The 18196-nt window shown below is 56.2% G+C and overlaps 1 protein-coding gene across 1 annotated transcript in view; it reads left to right on the forward strand.

Moving 5' to 3' along the window:
- HMCN1 (hemicentin 1) overlaps window positions 1-18196 on the forward strand; it is a 293245-nt gene that overhangs the window by 185782 nt on the left and 89267 nt on the right. The window contains 9 exon segments of the mRNA XM_055121231.1: window positions 988-1269; window positions 3112-3279; window positions 3759-3872; window positions 4652-4738; window positions 8406-8597; window positions 12037-12210; window positions 12953-13066; window positions 14545-14690; window positions 15690-15840. Coding sequence (XP_054977206.1) covers window positions 988-1269; window positions 3112-3279; window positions 3759-3872; window positions 4652-4738; window positions 8406-8597; window positions 12037-12210; window positions 12953-13066; window positions 14545-14690; window positions 15690-15840 — 1428 coding nt within the window.

Here is an 18196-nt window from a genome sequence, read left to right on the forward strand (position 1 = left end):
GCCAGGCCAACACCCTCCCCGCTGTGCTATCACTCCAGCCCCAGTGAGCACTTGCTTTTTGCATGTAGGAATCCCAGGTTATATCCATGGTACCACACGGTCCCAGAGTACTACCAGCTATGACTTCCCCGGCTTAAAAAGATCTAATTTGGCCAGGGGTGGTGGGGGGGAGGGTGGCTAGAACCATAGCACAGCGGGGAGGGCGCTTACCTTGCACGCAGCCAACCAAGGTTCGATCCCCAGCATCCCGTAGGGTTCCCCGAGCCCCACCAGGAGTGATTTCTGAGCACAGAGCCAGGAGTCAGCCCTGAGCATCGCCGGGTGTGGCCCCCAAAGAAAACAGAATCTCGTTTTCAAGAACTCTAAAACCAGGTGGCGTTTTCGAGTGCTGGGGGATTTCCACGAGCGCCTCTCGTCTCTTCCTGAGCTATTACTTGAACCAGAACTGTGTCTGGGGGGCCGGAGTGATAGTCCAAAAGGGAGGGCGTTTGCCTGGCACGCAGCCGACCGGGTTCGATTCCCAGCATCCCATAGGGTCCCCCGAGCACTGCTGTATTACAGCGATGGTCAGCAACTAGGCAGTGGTTAATAACAGTTTCTACGGAGGGGACAGGGACCCCTCGTGACCAGCCGGACACAACTGCCCAATTTGTTTTTTTTTTCCTTTTGGGTCCCACCCGGCGATGCTCAGGGCTGACTCCCGGCTCTGCACTCAGGAATCACTCCTGGCGGTGCTCAGGGGACCCTATGGGATGCCGGGGATCGAACCGGGTCGGCCGCGTGCAGGGCCAACGCCCTCCCCGCTGTGCTATCGCTCCAGCCCCCCAATTTCTTATCTCGGCAAATTGCTCAACTGGGAGTTTACTTTAGCAAGTCCTGCTCTGGGGAAAGAGAAACCGAGGCCTGGCTGGGACTTCCTGTCGGCCGCCACTGGCCGTGGCGTCAGTTTCGCTGACGGCCCCGTGTCTCCTTCCTGCCTCTCTCCAGTCCGGCCCACCATCGCCCACAGTGGCGGCCTCCCGACGGAAGTGATGGCCACCCGCGGGGAGAACGTCTCTCTGGAGTGCGAGGTGCAGGGCACGCCCGCCCCGGCCGTCACCTGGATGAGGGATGGCCGCCCCCTGGCCGCGGGGAGGGCCGTGGACGTCCTGGAGGAGGGCCGCGTCCTTCGGCTGAAGAGCGTCCACGTGTCGGACACCGGCCGCTATGTGTGTGTGGCCTCAAACGTGGCAGGAATGACCGACCGGAAGTACGACCTGAGTGTGCACGGTGAGTGGCCCGGGCGGAAGTCGCACCCTCAGTGCTGGGTCCGTCCCCCTCCTGCCCCCCCCCCCCCGTCAGTTACTGACCCTGCTGACCCGAAAGTCAGGAGTTACGAGGATGTCACCTCGCACCGGCCCATGTCGCACAGAGCAAAGCAACCAGTGTTGGGCCCTGAGCGACAGCATGGCAACTAGGGCCTTTGCCTTGCACGTGGCCGACCCGGGTTCGATTCCCGGCATCCCATGGGGTCCCCCGAGCACCGGCAGGAGTGATCCCTGAGTGCAGAGCCAGGAGCATCACCGGGTGGGACCCAAAAAGCAAAAAAAAACTAAAAAAGGAACTGAATCGGCCATTGTGTTGTGTGCACGTCGGCTGCTCCCACCCTCCTCAGAACACTCAGTACTGAGCTCGCATAGGAACCAGCAGTCTACTCTGGGAGCTGCTCCAGGGCCCCCCTCACTCTTTTCTTCTCTGTCTGGGCCACTGCCAGTGGGCCCTCGGGGGCTACTCTTGGCTCCGCACTGAGGAATTACTTCTGGTGGTGCTCGGGGGACTCTTTAGGGATGGTGGGAATCGAACCCGGGTTGGCTGCCTGCAAGGCAAACGCCCTACCCGCTGTACTATTGTTCCAGCCCCAAAATAAGACAGTTTTAAAAGACTTAAATTTATAGTCAGAAAGAGAAGGGCAGAATGGACCGAATCATAAAGTCATGCTCCAACTGAAAAAGAAAGTGCGTCGTCTTTCGGGAAAACATGTAGTCAAATGGGTCTCAGTCTTCTTGAAGTACTTCTTGTGCCAAGTCAAATTTCCTTCCTCGTGTCTGCGTTTCAACACCGTGGGATAACACGGGTTTCCAGCGGTGCCGATGTTGTCTTAGGGAGTGTCTGCAGGTCCTCCCTGGCCAGGCCCTCGGTCCTGTGGTCGGAGGCTCAGGGTTGGTTTTCACTGGCCACCATCTGTCCCCTTGCTGGGTTTCTTTTTCTTTTTTTCTTTTTTTTTTTTTTTTGGTTTTTGGGTCACACCGATGATGCACAGGGGTTACTCCTGGCTCATGCACTCAGGAATCACTCCTGGCAGTGCTCAGGGGACCCTATGGGATGCTGGGAATCAAACCCGGGTCGACCGAGTGCAAGGCAAACGCCCTACCCACTGTGCTATCGCTCCAGCCCCCCCTTGCCGGGTTTCTATCCCATGTGTGAACGAGATCTGCATTTGTCTTTCTCTTCCGACTAAAATTTCTCCATCTCTTCCTCTTCCAAGTGAGCTGTCTCGACTGACTCGAACCTCAAATGACAGGGCATGCCGACATGAGGAAGTCCGGCGTGCCCCGTCATGTGACCTCACTGTGGCGAGGAAGGCAGCGTAATATTCTAGTCAATGTGTTATCAATAAATGTCCATCAGGATGGCCTAAGCACCCGGGCACGATAGCACAGTGGGGAGGGCATTTGCCTTGCACGTGGCCAACCTGGGTTCGATCCCCGGCATCCCCTAGGGTCCCCCGAACACCGCCAGGAGTGATCCCTGAGTGCAGTCAGGAGTCAGCCCTGAGCATCGCCAGGTGGGACCCAAAAATAAATTAAAAAAAAAAAGTTTGCCAGGAAAGATGAGTGACACGGGGAAACCGTCTCGAGGTGTTCGGATAGCAACGCGAAAGGTCTTGGCTGCTGCTGGCCTCAGTCCCTCTCCAGGCGTGCTGGGAGGTCACAGCTCCGAGTCGTGAACCTGCCGCGTGTGGAAGCGAGAGGCCCGTCAAGTTCCCCTCCCGTGAGCCCCTGCGAGCCTGGTCCTGGCCTGATGCCGCTGCCTCCCTCCCCGCGTCTCACCCGCGCGGCTTTTGCCTTGTAGTGCCCCCGAGTATCCTGGGAAGCCACGATGCCCCTGAGAACGTCAGCGTGGTGGAGAAGAGCTCGGTGTCCCTGACCTGTGAGGCCTCGGGGGTCCCGCTGCCCTCGGTGACCTGGCTGAAGGACGGCTGGCCCGTCGGCCTCAGCAGTTCCGTCAGGATGCTCTCAGGTGGGGTGTGGGCCGCCCCGGGCGCCTGGACCCGCCTCTCCCCTGCACGTCTCCCGTCCCCGAGTCCCCGAGTTTCCTTTCACGACCTGGCTGGCGGACTCAGCTACCTACCGGGCGTGCCAGAGAGAGAGAACAGGGAAAGTCTCCAGGAGTCTCCAGGTCCCCTGACGAAGGATAGAAAGAGGGCCTGGAGCTCCCTGCCCCAGTGCTCGACACCCCACCTAGGGGACGGAGGGAAGTAGATTAAGTCAGGAGACTCATCCACCACCAGGGGGGGTCCCCCCTTCCATGGCCTCGGTGCCGGCCCCCTGCCTGCATGACCCTCGCACTCGCGCAGGGCCCCACTGTCGAGTTTCCGTCCCCGGGATGAAATTGTCCCCTGTAAACGCAGCCCTGCCCGACTGTTGCAGAAATGTCGTGAGTTCACGTAGGAGGAGCCCCGGGTCCTCCTTCCCTCAGTCTCCGCTTCCTTCCTGCAGGGGGCAGGACGCTGCGGCTGCTGCAGGCCGGGCTGGAGCACGGGGGCCAGTACACCTGCGTGGTGAGGAACGCGGCCGGGGAGGAGAGGAAGGTCTTCAGCCTCTCGGTCCTAGGTACGCGACAGAGTCCTTGCTGCGGGCTCCCCCCTGGGAGCAGCCGTAGGTTGGGCCGTAGAGTCCGGTGACACACTCGTGTGTGTTCTCTGACTCGGGGTCTGTCGGTCTTGGCAGAGGATATTGGGATTCCTTCAAGGTAATTCCCTGGAATCGCAGGACCCCGGGGCCGTGTATTTATTCTCCGGTAACGGTCCCTGAGCTTCCAGAGCTGTCCTGACGGGCAGGGGAGGGCTCCTTGGTGTGGCACGGGGAAGGCGGACGTCTCCTGCCTGGCCTTCCGTGCTGGCGTGCGGACGGGACGCTGGTCTCTGGGCTTGATCGTGTCCATCGCACTAAGGTGATTGTGACTGAATTCATGTCCTCTTGGTGCATAATGGATTTAAAAATTGATTAACAGAGTACAAGGCGGTTATTGACAAATACAAATGAGAATTTATTTATTTATTTATTTATTTATTGCTTTTTGGGTCCCACCCGGTGATGCACAGGGGTTACTCCTGGCTCTGCACTCAGGAATTACTCCTGGTGGTGCTCAGGGGACCCTATGGGATGCTGGGATTCGAACCTGGGTTGGCTGCATACAAGGCAAATGCCCTCCCCGCTGTGCTATCGCTCCAGCCCCAGTTATTCTCATTTTTAAGGCTAAATTATTTTCATTTATGTTAATATTATACTTATATGTAATAAACTATAAAACCAGGCTTATTTTTAAGACACACAGATGTCTTTAACACGGGGGCATACGTGCTCACACTGCGACTGCTTTCCCTCGCTAGTGCCGCCTCGGATCCTGGGGAAAATCACCCTGGAAGAGGTGAAGGTGAGAGAGACCCAGAGTGTGACCCTCGCCTGCGAAGTGTCAGGTGAGCCCGTGCACACGCGGCCCCTCCCCAAAGGGTCTTGGTCTGTCTGGCCCCCGGGAAGCAGGAGTCAGGCCGCCCCTGTCAGTGTAGACAGGCGTTGGAAAGGGAAGGCGGTTGGTGGGTCCAGGAGAGAACCTCAAATCCTGCAGACAGGAGAAAAGGAAGGAGGGAGGAGACGAAAGGGAAGGGAGGGAGGGAGGGAGGGAGGGAGGGAAGGAGGAGGGAAAAAGAAGGTCTGGGGAGTTCAGAGACAGACACTGGGGCCGTCGGCTTCTCAGGGCCTGGGGCTCAGACTTCTCGCCCGCTCTCAGCTGAGGTGACTCTCTCTGTTTATAGCATCACGTTACAAAATATACATATTATTTTCTGCACTGAGCACTGTCGTCCCATGGTAGTTCATCAACTTGCTCAAGCGGGCACCAGTCACGTCTCCATGGTGAGACTTGTGGTGACTGTGTTTGGCATCTCGAATACGCCACGGGGAGCTTGCCAGGCTCTGCCGTGTGGGCGGGATCCTCTCGGTAGCTTGCCGGGCTCTCCGAGAGGGACGGAGGAATCAAACCCGGGTCGGCCTCATGCAAGGCAAACGCCGTCCCCGATGTGCTATCGCTCCAGTCCAACATTGTGTGTGTGTGTGTGTGTGTCTGTGTGTGTGTGTGTGTGTGTGTGTAAAACCCATTGCTCATCAATTTGCTCGAGCGGGCACCAGTCACGTCTCCATGGTGAGACTTGTGACTGTGTTTGGCATCTCGAATACGCCACGGGGAGCTTGCCAGGCTCTGCCGTGTGGGCGGGATCCTCTCAGTAGCTTGCCGGGCTCTCCGAGAGGGACGGAGGAATCGAACCCAGGTCAGCTGTGTGCAAGGCAAACGCCCTCCCCACTGTGCTATATTTCTACTGTGTATTCCGTAGTAAATTATCGTAACCATGGTTATTTGTGAACGTTTTTATTGAAATAACCTTGGTTTGCAAGATACAAAACCATGCCCATATTTTTTACATTTTTTTTTTTGCTACGCCCGCGAGCTGTAAGCCATGTGCGCATCATTTTCGCAGTGCTAGAGGATCACCCCGAGCAGACTGCGGGGTTTTGCTCACGCGTCCATCGCTTTCGAGCCTCAGAACGGCCTCCGAGTTTCCGGAACGGCTGTGTAGTTCTGGGCGCCTCCCCCAATCTGTCCGCTCGGGAGAATTCTCTCTCCCCGTATTGTGCTAGTTCCAAACAGCTGCGGTTAGAGCTTCCTTCTTCCGGCCGGACAGAGGGTTCACTCCAGGCTCTCTGCTCGGCGGGGCGGGGGTGGGGGTTGCTCCTGGTGGGACCTGGGGGACCAGACGTGGTACTGGGGACCAAACCCAGGTCGAGCCCGTGCAGGGGAAGGTCTTCAGCCCCTTTTCCTCTCTCCTCCGGTGCTCATTCCCTGGTGGTTGGTTTGTAAGTTTGCTGCACTCTCCCTCTTGCTGGGATCAAGTCTCTCTTTGTCCCCGACTCTCCGTGTAGTTATAATGTGCCTCAGTGTCTGACCTTTTTTAATTCAGCCCATTTGGGGACCTTTCAGATTCCTGCCGCTGAATGCGTAGTTTCTTTCCTCTGTTTGGGCATTTTTGAGCATTTTTGGGCATTTTTGGACCTTTTGTGTGTGTGTGTGTTTTCTAGCCCCTTTCTTCGTTCTTGCCCTTCTGGGAACCCCATAAAGAGCATATTCTTTATCCGGGCTGTGTCCCACAAGTCTGACAAGTTCTTCAATTTTTCTCGTTCTTGCCCCCCCACCAACCCCCCCCACACCTCCTGTTAGCTTTTCTGGCAGGACACTTTCAAGTGACCTAATCTTCTCGCTCATCCGTTGTATTTTCCTTCTGCTTTGTCGAATTTGCTTTTGATGCTGCCAGTGGAACGCTTTCACCGCAAACACTGTGCTTTTCAGCTCTGGGGCGGGGCGGGGGGTTTCTCGGGCTGTGCATGAGCTGCTGTCTGAATTTTATTTGTCTGAATGTTCTCTTGGTTCCCTGAACTGCCTTGAAAGAGTTATTATGAATTCTCTGCCAGACAGAGAATTCACATGCATTATTTGTTCAATTCAATCCAGTCAATTCCGTTCGTTCAGCTCATTCAATTTGTTTAATTCCTTCAATTCATGGCAACTCATTTCACTCAACTCGACACCCGTTACAGGAATGTTGTTAATGCTTCGTAGATTGTTGATGCTAAATAGATCCTTAGTCTGCACAGTTGAGGCCATCCCCGCCTCTGCTCTGCTGAGTTTCACTCGGCATGTTCCCCAGTTAGCTCCTTTGGGTGTGGGTCAGGATTGCTGTTAGTGAGGGGTGAAGCTTTCTCTGAGGGCCCCTGGCTCCTTCTGGGGCTCTAGGGACCACATGGGATGCCAGGGATTGAACCCGGGTCGGCCACGTCCGAGGTAAGTTCTTTAGCCACTCTGCCACCTCTCATCATCATCATCATCATCATCATCATCATCATCATCATCATCATCATCATCATCTCGTTGATCGTCAATTTTCTCAAGCGGTCTCAGTAATGTCTCCATTCATCCTAGCCCTGAGATTTCAGAATCTGAGACGTCTCTCTAGTCCCCCCCCCCAAATAGAACATCTTTTCAACATCAAATATGAAGGCGAGGTCGTCGTGAGTGATTTTCATAAGTCATTTTATTTTCTTTTTGGATCACACCTGGCGCGATGCACAGGGGTTACTCCTGGCTCTGCACTCAGGAATTACCCCTGGCGGTGCTCAGGGGGCCCTATGGGATGCTGGGAATCGAACCCGGGTCGGCCACGTGCAAGGCAAACGCCCTCCCCGCTGTGTTATCGCTCCAGCCCCTCATAAGTCATTTTTATAAAAACGTGTGTTCCGTTTTCCGGTGTATTTTCCTATGAACACATTGCCTGGCCTAAGGGGTGACACCGGGTCAGCCCCGTGCAGAGACTTGGGTTTAGAATCGGTTCTCGGAACATGGTCCCTGAACATGTGTTTTTCACTATCGTCACATTGTCGCTATGATTATCAGTTATTTACGTTTGCGGAGGTTTCCCTGGGCTTGAGGCTATGCCCGGTTAGTGCTCCTGGCTCTGTGCCCACGAGTCACTCCTGGCAGGCTCAGGGGGCCAAGGGGGATGCTGCGGGTTGAGGCTGGGTCAGCCACGTGGGAGGCAAACGCCTGTTAAGAGTCCGGAGTCGACCACCCCTCAAGGACAGAGAACAGCCCATCATGCAAATCACACGGCGAGGTTTATTGTTCCGGTAGCTGGGGTCCGAGCATCGCCCGACACAGCGGGCTCCAGCAGGGACCCCCGAGCACTAGGTTCGGCGCGTTCTTACCCTTTCACTTTGGCAAGTCGGCGTTCCTCAGCAATTTTCTATGACCTACAGAGTCCACACATCTTGGTTGCTGTTTTGGCCGCGACACCCAGCCCACCGCCCCGACACTCCCGTTCCTGAGACCTAACCCGACCCCCGTCTGTCGGGGTTATCTCCGACAGACGCATCTGGGTTTCTGCTTTTCTGGGTCCTGGCAGAGGCCAGGAGATAGAGACAGAGAGATAGAGGAGAGGGAGAGCCTGTCCCCACACGCCCTCCCCCGGCCCTCCCTCGGGCCCTGGGCGTGTCCTGTTCGGCCAGTGCCCCTCCTCACTGCATCCCTCCCCCCGACAGGGCACCCGGTGCCCGACATCGAGTGGCGCCGAGATGGGCAGCCCCTCCAGGAGGATGAGGCCCTCCGAGTGCTGTCCGCCGGCCGTTTCCTCCGTATCTCCCACGCTCACGTGTCCCACGCCGGGAGATACTCGTGCTGGGCCTCCAACGCGGCCGGGGACCGCAGCAAGACCTTCAGCCTCAACGTGCTGGGTGCGTACCCTCGGGGGGGCTCGGCGTCCCCCTGCCGTGCTCCTTCCCTCCTGGTTCCCGCTGCTTCGTCCGTGCGTGACGTGACGTGGAGCCCGCAGCTCCGGGTTGGGCGCCCAGAGTCGCTCCCGTGGGCGCTCGGCCCCGGAATTGTGAGGCTGGGGGAGGCCCTGAGCCCGCAGACTCGGGACAGCGGGGAGTTTTTCTATGGGAAAATGGAGTCGTGAGGTTGGCTGGGAGATGGACGGACATGGAGAGACTCACACTGAGTGGAACGAGTCGGAGGGAGGGGGCAGGTGGGGAAGGACGCGCTCATTCCTGGGATGTTAAAAAAAAATGAGAGTGAGAGATTATGGGAGGAAACAACAGGCGAGGGGGATGGGCCCAGGTTGGGAGCTTGTCACGAGTGTGGGGGGAGGGGCGGTTAGGACAGAGAAGGGACCACGAGACAGAGATGGACACGGTCACTCTGGACAGGAACTGAGTGCTGAAGGGGGGGAGGGGCAGACATAACCTCTCAGTGTCTGCATTGCAGACCATGATGTCCAGAAGGGGAGGGGGAGAGAGACAGAGAGATAGAGGAGAGGGAGAGACGGAGACAGAGAGACGGAGAGAGAGGAGAGAGACAGAGAGAGAGAGAGAGAGAGAGGAGAGAGGAGAGAGAAAGAGATAGAGGAGAGAGAGAAGGAGACAGAGACAGAGAAAGAGGAGAGAGAGGAGAGACAGAGAGATAGAAAGGAAGAGAGAGGAGGGGCTGGATCAATAGCACAGTGGGTAGGGCGTTTGCCTTGCATGAGGCCGACCCGGGTTCGATCCCCGGCATCCCATAGGGTCCCCTGAGCACCGCCAGGAGTGATTCCTGAGTGCAGAGCCAGGAGTAACCCCTGTGCATTGCCGGGTGTGACCCAAAAAGCCAAAAAAAAAAAAAAAGGCGGAGGAGAGAAGAGAGAGACAGAGAGAGGAGGGAGAGAAGAGTGGAAAGTGTCTGCCATAGAGGCAGGAGGGAGCCTGGGGTCCCTGGTGCTGGGAACTGTGCCCTGGTGCAGGGACGGGTGTTGGAATCCTGTAGGACTCACACCCGAGCATGAACGACTTTAAAACTGGGTATCTCACAGTGATTCAATTAAAGGGTAAATAAATAATTTTTGTTTTTTAATGAACAGGCAGGTTTTTTTTTTTCTTGGCTTTTTGGGTCCCACCCGGCGGTGCTCAGGGCTGACTCCTGGCTCTGCACTCAGGGATCACTCCTGGCGGTGCTCAGGGACCCTACGGGATGCCGGGGATCGAACCCGGGTCGGCCATGAACAAGGCAAAAGGCCTCCCCGTTGTGCTGTCGCTCCAGTCTATTTTAATATGCTTGTACTTATTTTTTGTCATGCTAATGTTGCTCAGGTAGAATTGAATCGTGTTAGTTAAGGAGTATCGGGTGCTTATGCATTTTTGTTGGGCGTTTATTTTTTAATCACCGTGAGTGACAGCTTCACACAGTTCTTCAGGGTTGAGTTTCAGGCATACTGTGTCCAGCACCCATCCCTCCACTAGTGTCCCCCGTGTCCCTCCTGCCCCCCAAGCCTGCCTCTCTGAGCACTTGCTGTTTTTTTTTTTTTTAAAAAATTTAATGTATTGAGGGGCTGGAGCAATAGCACAGTGGGTAGGGCGTTTGCCTTGCACGCGGCCGACCCGGGTTCGATCCCCAGCATCCCATATGGTCCCCTGAGCACCGCCAGGAGTAATTCCTGAGTGCAGAGCCAGGAGTAACCCCTGTGCATCGACGGGCGTGACCCAAAAAGCAAAAAAAAAAAAAAATTTAATGCATTGATTCATTCCTAGAGTATTTATTACACTTAGAATAACTGCTTTGTTCCTGGCACAGTTTCTGTGTGTGTGAGGGTCAGGACTGTGAACAGGATGGATGTCGAAAGAGCAGTGGTTAAAAACAAACCTGCCCTGAAACACGTGTTAGGAGAAACCGATAAAGCGTGAAAGGTTCCACCGGAGATCTCTTAGCCTTCCTTTGTGGGTCTCTCCCATTCCTGGGGATTGTCCACACGATATTTACGAGCCTGGAAAGATTAAATAACATTATACTTCTGGGAGCCGCCCGGGGCCCTTTTCTGAGCAGACGTGGTGAGTGAGTGTCTCAAACATCTTCCTGATGGTCTTGAAGACTTTTGGGCTCAGGCACTGTTGGAAATAACAGATTTCATAGTGCTTGGATTTTTCCACAGTCTCGTCTTGGAAGACGTCTGAAGCTTGTTACGGTCTTGGAAGTGTTGGACAACTTATAAATCAACTTATAAGTCCACCTTGTTATTAACTAAAAAAAATTTTTTTTGCTGAATTGTCAGTTCCTGAATTGTCAGATTTTATGTTTATATCTCCAAAAGTCCTGTAATAGAGACGTTATTCTCTTCTCGTTTTGAGGTTTAAAATGCACCACTTTAACTTGTTGTATTTGATTTAAAAATTTTTTTTTGTTTTAATCATTTTCATTATGGGGCTGGAGCGATAGCACAGCGGGGAGGGTGTTTGCCTGGCATGCAGCCAACTCAGGTTCTATCCCCGGCATCCCATAGGGTCCCCCGAGTACTGCCAGGAGTGATTCCTGAGTGCAGAGCCAGGAGAAATGCCTGCACATCACTGGGTGTGGCCCAAAAACAAAAGAAAAAGCAAAGAAAAACATTTTTAAAAATAAACTAGTTTTGATTGTTTAAAAGCAAAATGAGGGGCTGGAGCGATAGCACAGCGGGGAGGACGTTGGCCTTGCATGTGGCCAACCCGGGTTAGATCCCCAGCATCCCATAGGGTCCCCTGAGCACAGCAGGAGTGATTCCTGAGTGCAGAGCCGGGAGTCAGCCCTGAGCATCGCTGGGTGGGACCAAAAAAGAAAAAAAAAAAATAGACGTAGATCTGAGCAGGAAAGGATTTGCAGTGTTTTGTGTGTTGTTGGAGTCATTGGTTGGTGCTCTGGGGACTGTGTCATTCCCCCCCCCCCCCCCCCCCCCCGTCAAGAGTCACCCCCTGTTGAGGTCAGGGTGTGCATTTCTAAGAAAAGTTCAGTTAATGTGTGTGTGTGTATGTGTGGCCTTTGGGTCCCACCCGGTGATGCTCAGGGCTGACTCCTGGCTCTGCACTCAGGAATCACTCCTGGTGGTGCTCGGGGGACCCTAGGGGATGCCGGAGATCAAACCCGGGTCGGCCGTGTGCCAGGCCAGTGCCCTCCCCTCTGTGCCCTTGCTCTGGCCCCGTGGCCCCAGTCTCTTCTCCCGGCCCCTCTGTGGCCTTGAGCTGTGGAGGCCCCACCGTGCCCGTGGAGACGCACACCCCCGGGCCCTTGGCCGTGCTGTGGCTCGGGCGGGGCCCTCAGGAGCAGGGGTGCCGGGCGGGGGAGGCTCCCGGCCCGGCCCAGACCCGCTCCTCACCTGGCTCTGCTCCCTCCCAGTCTCGCCCACGATCGCCGGCGCAGATTCGGACGGCAGCCCCGAGGACGTCACCGTCATCCTCAACAACCCCACCTCGCTGGTGTGCGAGGCCCACTCCCACCCCCCGGCCACCATCTCCTGGTTCAAGGACGGGACCGCCCTGGAGTCCAGCCGCAACCTCCGCATCCTGCCAGGTCACTGCGCGCAGCTGGGCACGCGCTCTCCGCTCTCTCTGTCTCTGTCTGTCTCTCTGTCTCTGTCTCTCCATCTCTGTCTCTCTGTCTCTCTCTGTCTCTTTGTCTCTCTGTCTCTGTCTCTCCATCTCTGTCTTTCTGTCTCTGTCTCTGGTCTCTGTCTCTGTCTATCTCTGTGTCTCTGTCTCTCTGCCTTTCTCTCTCTCTGTGTCTCTGTCTCCGTCTCTGTCTCTGTGTCTCTCTCTGTCCATGTGTCTCTGTGTCTCTGTGTCTCTCTGTCTCTGTCTCTCTGCCTCTGTCTCTCTGTCTCTCTCTGTCTCTGCCTCTCTCAGTGTCTCTCTGTCTCTCTCTGTCTCTGTCTCTCTGCCTCTTTCTGTCTCTGTCTATCTCTGTCTCTATGTCTCTCTCTGTCTCTGTCTCCCTCTCTGTCTCTGCCTCTCTCTGTCTCTGTCTCCCTCTGTCTCATCTCTGTCTCTGTCTCTCTCCCTCTCACTCTCTCCCTCTCGCTCTCTGTCTGTCTCTTTCCTGGCTGGGCTCAGGCAACCAGGCAGTGTTGGGGCTCGAACCCAGGGCTCCCGCCTGCGAGCCGGTGCTCCAGCCCGTGGCGCCGTCTCCCCAGCCGCCCCCCAGCCCTATCTGGGGGACTGAGTGGCCGCCCTTGGCGGGTCAGCAGGCCCGAGTGTCCTGGGGCCGGTGTCCCCCGGGGCCGTCCCCTCGCCCCGTGACGCGCCCCTGCCCGCAGGCGGCCGGACCCTGCAGATCCTGCACGCGCAGGCGGAGGACGCCGGGCGCTACTCCTGCGTGGCCACCAACGAGGCGGGCGAGACCCTCAAGCAGTACGAGGTGAAGGTGTTCAGTAAGTGCGGGCGGGAGACCTGGGGGGCAGCAGAGGGGTCGCGGCCAGGGAGGGGCTTGTGGCCTGCGGGGCTGCCCTGTCTCGGGGCTGAGGCCGGGCGGGTCTTTCCCTTTGGGGCCGTAGGAAGGAGGTTTCGTGTCTCCCTCCTGGTCCTGCGTGCGGCCACCCGGCCCCCCGAGTGACCAGAGGTGTGTGAGTGCGTGTGTGAGTGTGAGTGTCTGTGTGTGCGTGGGCGGTTTGTGTGTGTGAGGAGGGGAGTTTGTGCATGTGTGTGTGCATGTGGGGGGAGTTTGTGTGTATATGTGTGTGGGTGTGTGTGTGTGAATGTGTGTGGGGAATTTGTGTGGGGGGGAGTGTGCTGGGGGTTTGTGTGTATGTGCGGGGGGGGGGTTGTGTATGTATGTATGCATGGGGAGTTTGTGCATTTGGTGGGGAGTTTGTGTGTGTGTGTGCATGTGTGTGTGGGGAGGGAGTTTCTGTGGGGGTTGTGTGTGTGTGCGCGCATGAGGGGGTGTTTGTGTGTGTGCATGCTGCTTTCATGTTGGAATATTTCCCCTTTTCCAGCTGCCTTCTGGAGTTCTGTCACAGAAACCTTTTGTCACAGAAACCTAGCTGATCTTTGACCCACAGATCTAAGGTGCTAGCCAGGCATGATTTGACTTTGTAGATTCCAGGCTCTGGCCCAGCCTAGTCTTTGGGATGTAAATTTCAGGTGCTGTCTAGTTTGTAATTGACATGTAGATTTCTTGCTGCAGCCCAGCCTGGTCTTTGGGATGTAAATCCGAGTGCTTTCAGCCCAAAGAAGGCTTTGGTTTTGTTTTTGTATCTTCTTTCCCGGGGCCTAGATTAAGGGCCTGCAGATACAAGAGAATTATGTTGCCTCAATGTTCTTCCTGTAAGATCTTTTGGTGCTTTTGGTGACGTCAATGTATTGCGCCCTTTGGATGGGCCATGATCAATAAAAGGGGGTTCGGAGAGAACGTGGGGGGGAAAGTGTATAGAGGACGGAGAGTGTATAGAGGGAAGACTGGAATAAACTGCAAGTGAGACCAACCATCTTGGCTCCGTTCCTTCCTTCGCCTGCCACATCTTCGCCATCAACCTCCCCGGGGTGGGGGAAGTGGCCGGAGGCTACCGAACTCGGGTGGCGGGAGAGACGGCTGCTGCCCTAGGCCCTGTGCCTGGCTCGGTGCGGTGAGGCGTCCCTTCCCTCGCCCGCGCCCTTTCTTTTTATTTTTATACACTTTCACATATGTGTGTGCATGCGTGATGCTTTCACGTGTGTGTGTGTGTGTGTTCGCATGGGGGGAGTTTGTGCGTGCATGCTGCTTTCGTGTGTGTGTGTGCGTGTCTGTGTGTGTATGCGTGTGTGTATGCATGTGTGTGTGTGTGTGTGTGTGTGTATGTGCTTTGCTCAGCAGGGTGGGGTGCGCCCGACTCCCACGTGGAGGCCCGTCAGCCCCCCCCTCTCTCCGCAGTCCCCCCCCTCATCAGCAGAGGGGACCTGCTGGGGCCGGGCCTGTCCCCAAAGGAGGTGAAGATCCGGGTGAACAACACGCTGACCCTCGAGTGCGAGGCCCGCGCCGTGCCCTCGGCCGCCATCCGCTGGTACAGAGACGGACAGGCCAGTCGCCCTCCCTTCCTTCCTTCCGGCGGGTTCCTCGGCCCGCGGGCCTGGGCTGAGTCACGCAGGACGCGGCGGGGGGGGGGGGGGGGACTCGTGGGGCGGAGCCGCCCGTCTCGGCCCCTCTGGGGGGGTCAGTGGCCGAGGGGGCAGGTGCTGGGGGGTCAGTGGCCGAGGGGGCGGGTGTGGGGGGGGTCAGTGGCAGAGGGGACGGGTGCCGGGTCCGGTTGCCCCTGGTGGCCATGACCAGCAGCCGTTCACGCGTGTGCAGCCGCCTTCCCACGGGAGCGGGTTTCTGGGTGCTGGTGGCCTGTGTTGGGCGGGAACGTTCTGCCGGGTCCCCCCCTCCAACCCGCAGGGCTGGTCCTGCCCCTGGCCGAGGGAGAGGCAGGGGTGCGGGGTGGGGGGGCGCATCTCTGGGTCGCTTTGGGGCTCTGGGTCTTCCCAGACCAGCAGGTGCTGACAGGCCGGGGGAGGGGCAGGACCGGGCAGGCGAGGGCCGGGAGGGGGGGAGGAAGTGGCCCCCCCGGGAAGCCGGCGCCATGGGGACACGGGAGGAAGTGACACCGGGGAGAGATGCTGTGGCCTTCCGTCGGGGTGGGTCGGGGTCTGAGACGGGGCGGGAGAGGCGCAGTGAGGGAATTCGGTGAAAATAGAAGTTTCCAGAAGACGGTAAATGTCTTTTTTTTTTTTGGCTTTTTGCTTTTTGGGTCCCACCCGGCGATGCTCAGGGCTGACTCCCGACTCTGCACTCAGGAATCACTCCTGGCGGTGCTCGGGGGACCCTAGGGGATGCCGAGGATCGAACCCGGGTCGGCCACTTGCCAGGCCAACGCCCTCCCCACTGGGCTGTCGCTCCGGCCCCGGAACTAAGGTTTTTAACAGGTCAAGGCGTGAGGGGCCAGGAGCAGTGGGCGCACACGGAGTAGCCCCGTAACTCTCTCAAACCCCGAGACGGGCCCTCGAGCCCGAGTGTCAGCGTCGCGTCCCCACCCACAGGCCCTGAGGTCGGACGACCACGTGACCATCGCAGCTAACGGGCACCGGCTGCAGATCAAGGAGGCCCAGATCTCGGACACGGGCCGCTACACGTGTGTGGCCTCCAACGTGGCGGGCGAGGATGAGCTGGACTTCGACGTGAACGTACAAGGTAACGCCGACACGCTTGCTGTGCACCCACAGAAACATAGCATGTTTGTCGTGTTTATTATGTTTATTGTATGTGTGTTGTTTGGGGGTCACAGTGGGCAGTGCTCAGGGCTGATTCCCAATTCAGTGCTCAGGGCTGACTCCTGACTCAGTGCTCAGGGATCACACCTGGCTCTATACTCAGGGCTGATTCCTGGCTCTGTGCTCAGAAGTGACTCCTGTCTCTGTGCTCAGGGCTGACTCCTGGAAGTGCTCAGGGCTCACTCCTGACTCAGTGCTCGGGGCTCATTCCTGACTCAGTGCTCAGGGATCACGCCTGGCTCTGTACTCAGGGCTGACTCCTGGCTCTGTGCTCAGGGATGACTCCTGGCAGTGCACAGGGTCATTCCCGACTCTGCTCAGAGCTGACTCCTGGCTCTGTGCTCAGGGCTGACTCCCGGCTCTGTGCTCAGAGCTGACTCCTGGCTCTGTGCTCAGGGCTCACTCCTGGCTCTGTGCTCAGGCTGACTCCTGTCTCTGTGCTCAGGGCTCACCCCTGGCAGTGTTCAGGGTTCACTCCCAGCAGTGCTCAGGAACCCATGGGTGGTGCCAAGAATGGAACCAAAGTCAGTCACATGCCGGGCAAATGCTTCTTCCGTGTCCTGCTCCCTGGCCCCTCACGTGAGCTGTTTTCTGCGACTGGCCAGAGCAAGGCAAACAGGACTTGCCCTGGTTTACTTGGGCTTGTTTTTCTGTGAACAGCATAAACGCATCATTGAACCTGAGCAGCTGCCTGCCAGGAAGGTGTGTGAGCTCCTTGCAGATGCGTCCGTGCGTCCAAGTGTCCGTGCATGTGTGCATCCGTTCCTCCTTCTGTGTATTCCAGATCGTCCATCAACGACCGCCAGACTCTCGAGCACATTCAGTTTCCCCTGTCACACCATCAGCTTTTCTTTCCATATTTCCCAGTTTGTGAAACAAAAATTGAGCTGCTCGAAGCATTTGACCGAGTTTAGCTAAGTGCTGAGACACTTAGAATAGATGAAATAGACGAGCCGTTACTTTATCAGACACCGTATGGGGTATGTGTAGGTCACTGGTATCACGTGTTGTCCCGTTGATCTTCGATGTGCTCGAGCGGGCGCCAGTAACGTCTCCATTCGTCCCCGTCGCGTGCGAGTGTGGCCCAATGGTCTCTACTCGCTCCAGGCACAGGAAGAACCTCAAACCGTTCATGCAGGGTTTTGACCAAGAAGTCTGACCCTCTCGTGGGAGGGCGGCCATGCGGTCTCCTGACGTCCCGTGGATTTGTGTGTCTACGTATCTGAATTGTCACTGAAGTCGTGACTTGAATATTGGAGTGCTGTCAGTTCATTAGTATAACTTAGTTTTTTTGTTTTTTTTTTTTGCTTTTTGGGTCGCCCCTGGTGATGCTCAGGGGTTTCTCCTGGCTCTGCACTCAGGAATTACTCCTAGCGGTGCTCAGGGGACCCTATGGGATGCTGGGGATCGAACCCGGGTCGGCCGCATGCAAGGGAAACGCCCTACCTGCTGTGCTATCAATCCAGCCCCAGTATAACTTACTTTTACTTCCTTGACTTCCTTTGCTCAAAATAATTTATGGGGTCCTGGAGCAGGGAGGGTGTTTCCTTGCACACGACCAGCCAGGGTTCGATCCCCAGCATCCCAGTTGGTCCCCTGAGCCCTGAGCACTGCCAGGAGTGTCCCCTCAAAAGAAATTAGATAATTTATGTATATTTTACCTACGTGGAATGAGCCATAAATCCATGAATTACACAATGGGGGCTGGAGCGAGAGCACAGCGGGGAGGGTGTTTACCTGGCACACGGCCCACCCAGGTTCGATCCCCGGCATCCCATAGGGTCCCCCGAGCACTGCCAGGAGTGATTCCTGAGCTCAGAGCCAGGAGTCAGCCCTGAGCATCACCGGGTGGGACCCAAATAGCAAGGAAATAATTTTTCTTTAATTACGCAGTGGTAACAATACACGTCTTTATTTCATTTTAACTGTACATGTAGCTTTTCTCTTTCTTTTGTCAAAATCACTTTATTATTAGATTACTAAATATCCTTTATGGCTTGGGGAGTATTTTTTTTGAGATCACTGATATGTTCTAATTGGATCCAGTTATATTAAATAAACTAAATTCCTTCATAAAAATAGATTTAAAAATAATAAATAGATTAACCAAGGTTTTTTTTTTTCTTTTTGGGTGATGTTCAGGGCTAACTCCTGGCTCTGCACTCAGGAATTACTCCTGGCGGTGCTCAGGGGACCATATGAGTTGCTGGGAATCAAACCCAGGTCAGCTGCGTGCAAGGCAAATGCCCTCCCCGCTGTGCTATCACTCCAAACCC

Source organism: Sorex araneus, chromosome X, assembly GCF_027595985.1.
Source record: "Sorex araneus isolate mSorAra2 chromosome X, mSorAra2.pri, whole genome shotgun sequence".
Lineage (NCBI taxonomy): Eukaryota > Metazoa > Chordata > Mammalia > Eulipotyphla > Soricidae > Sorex > Sorex araneus.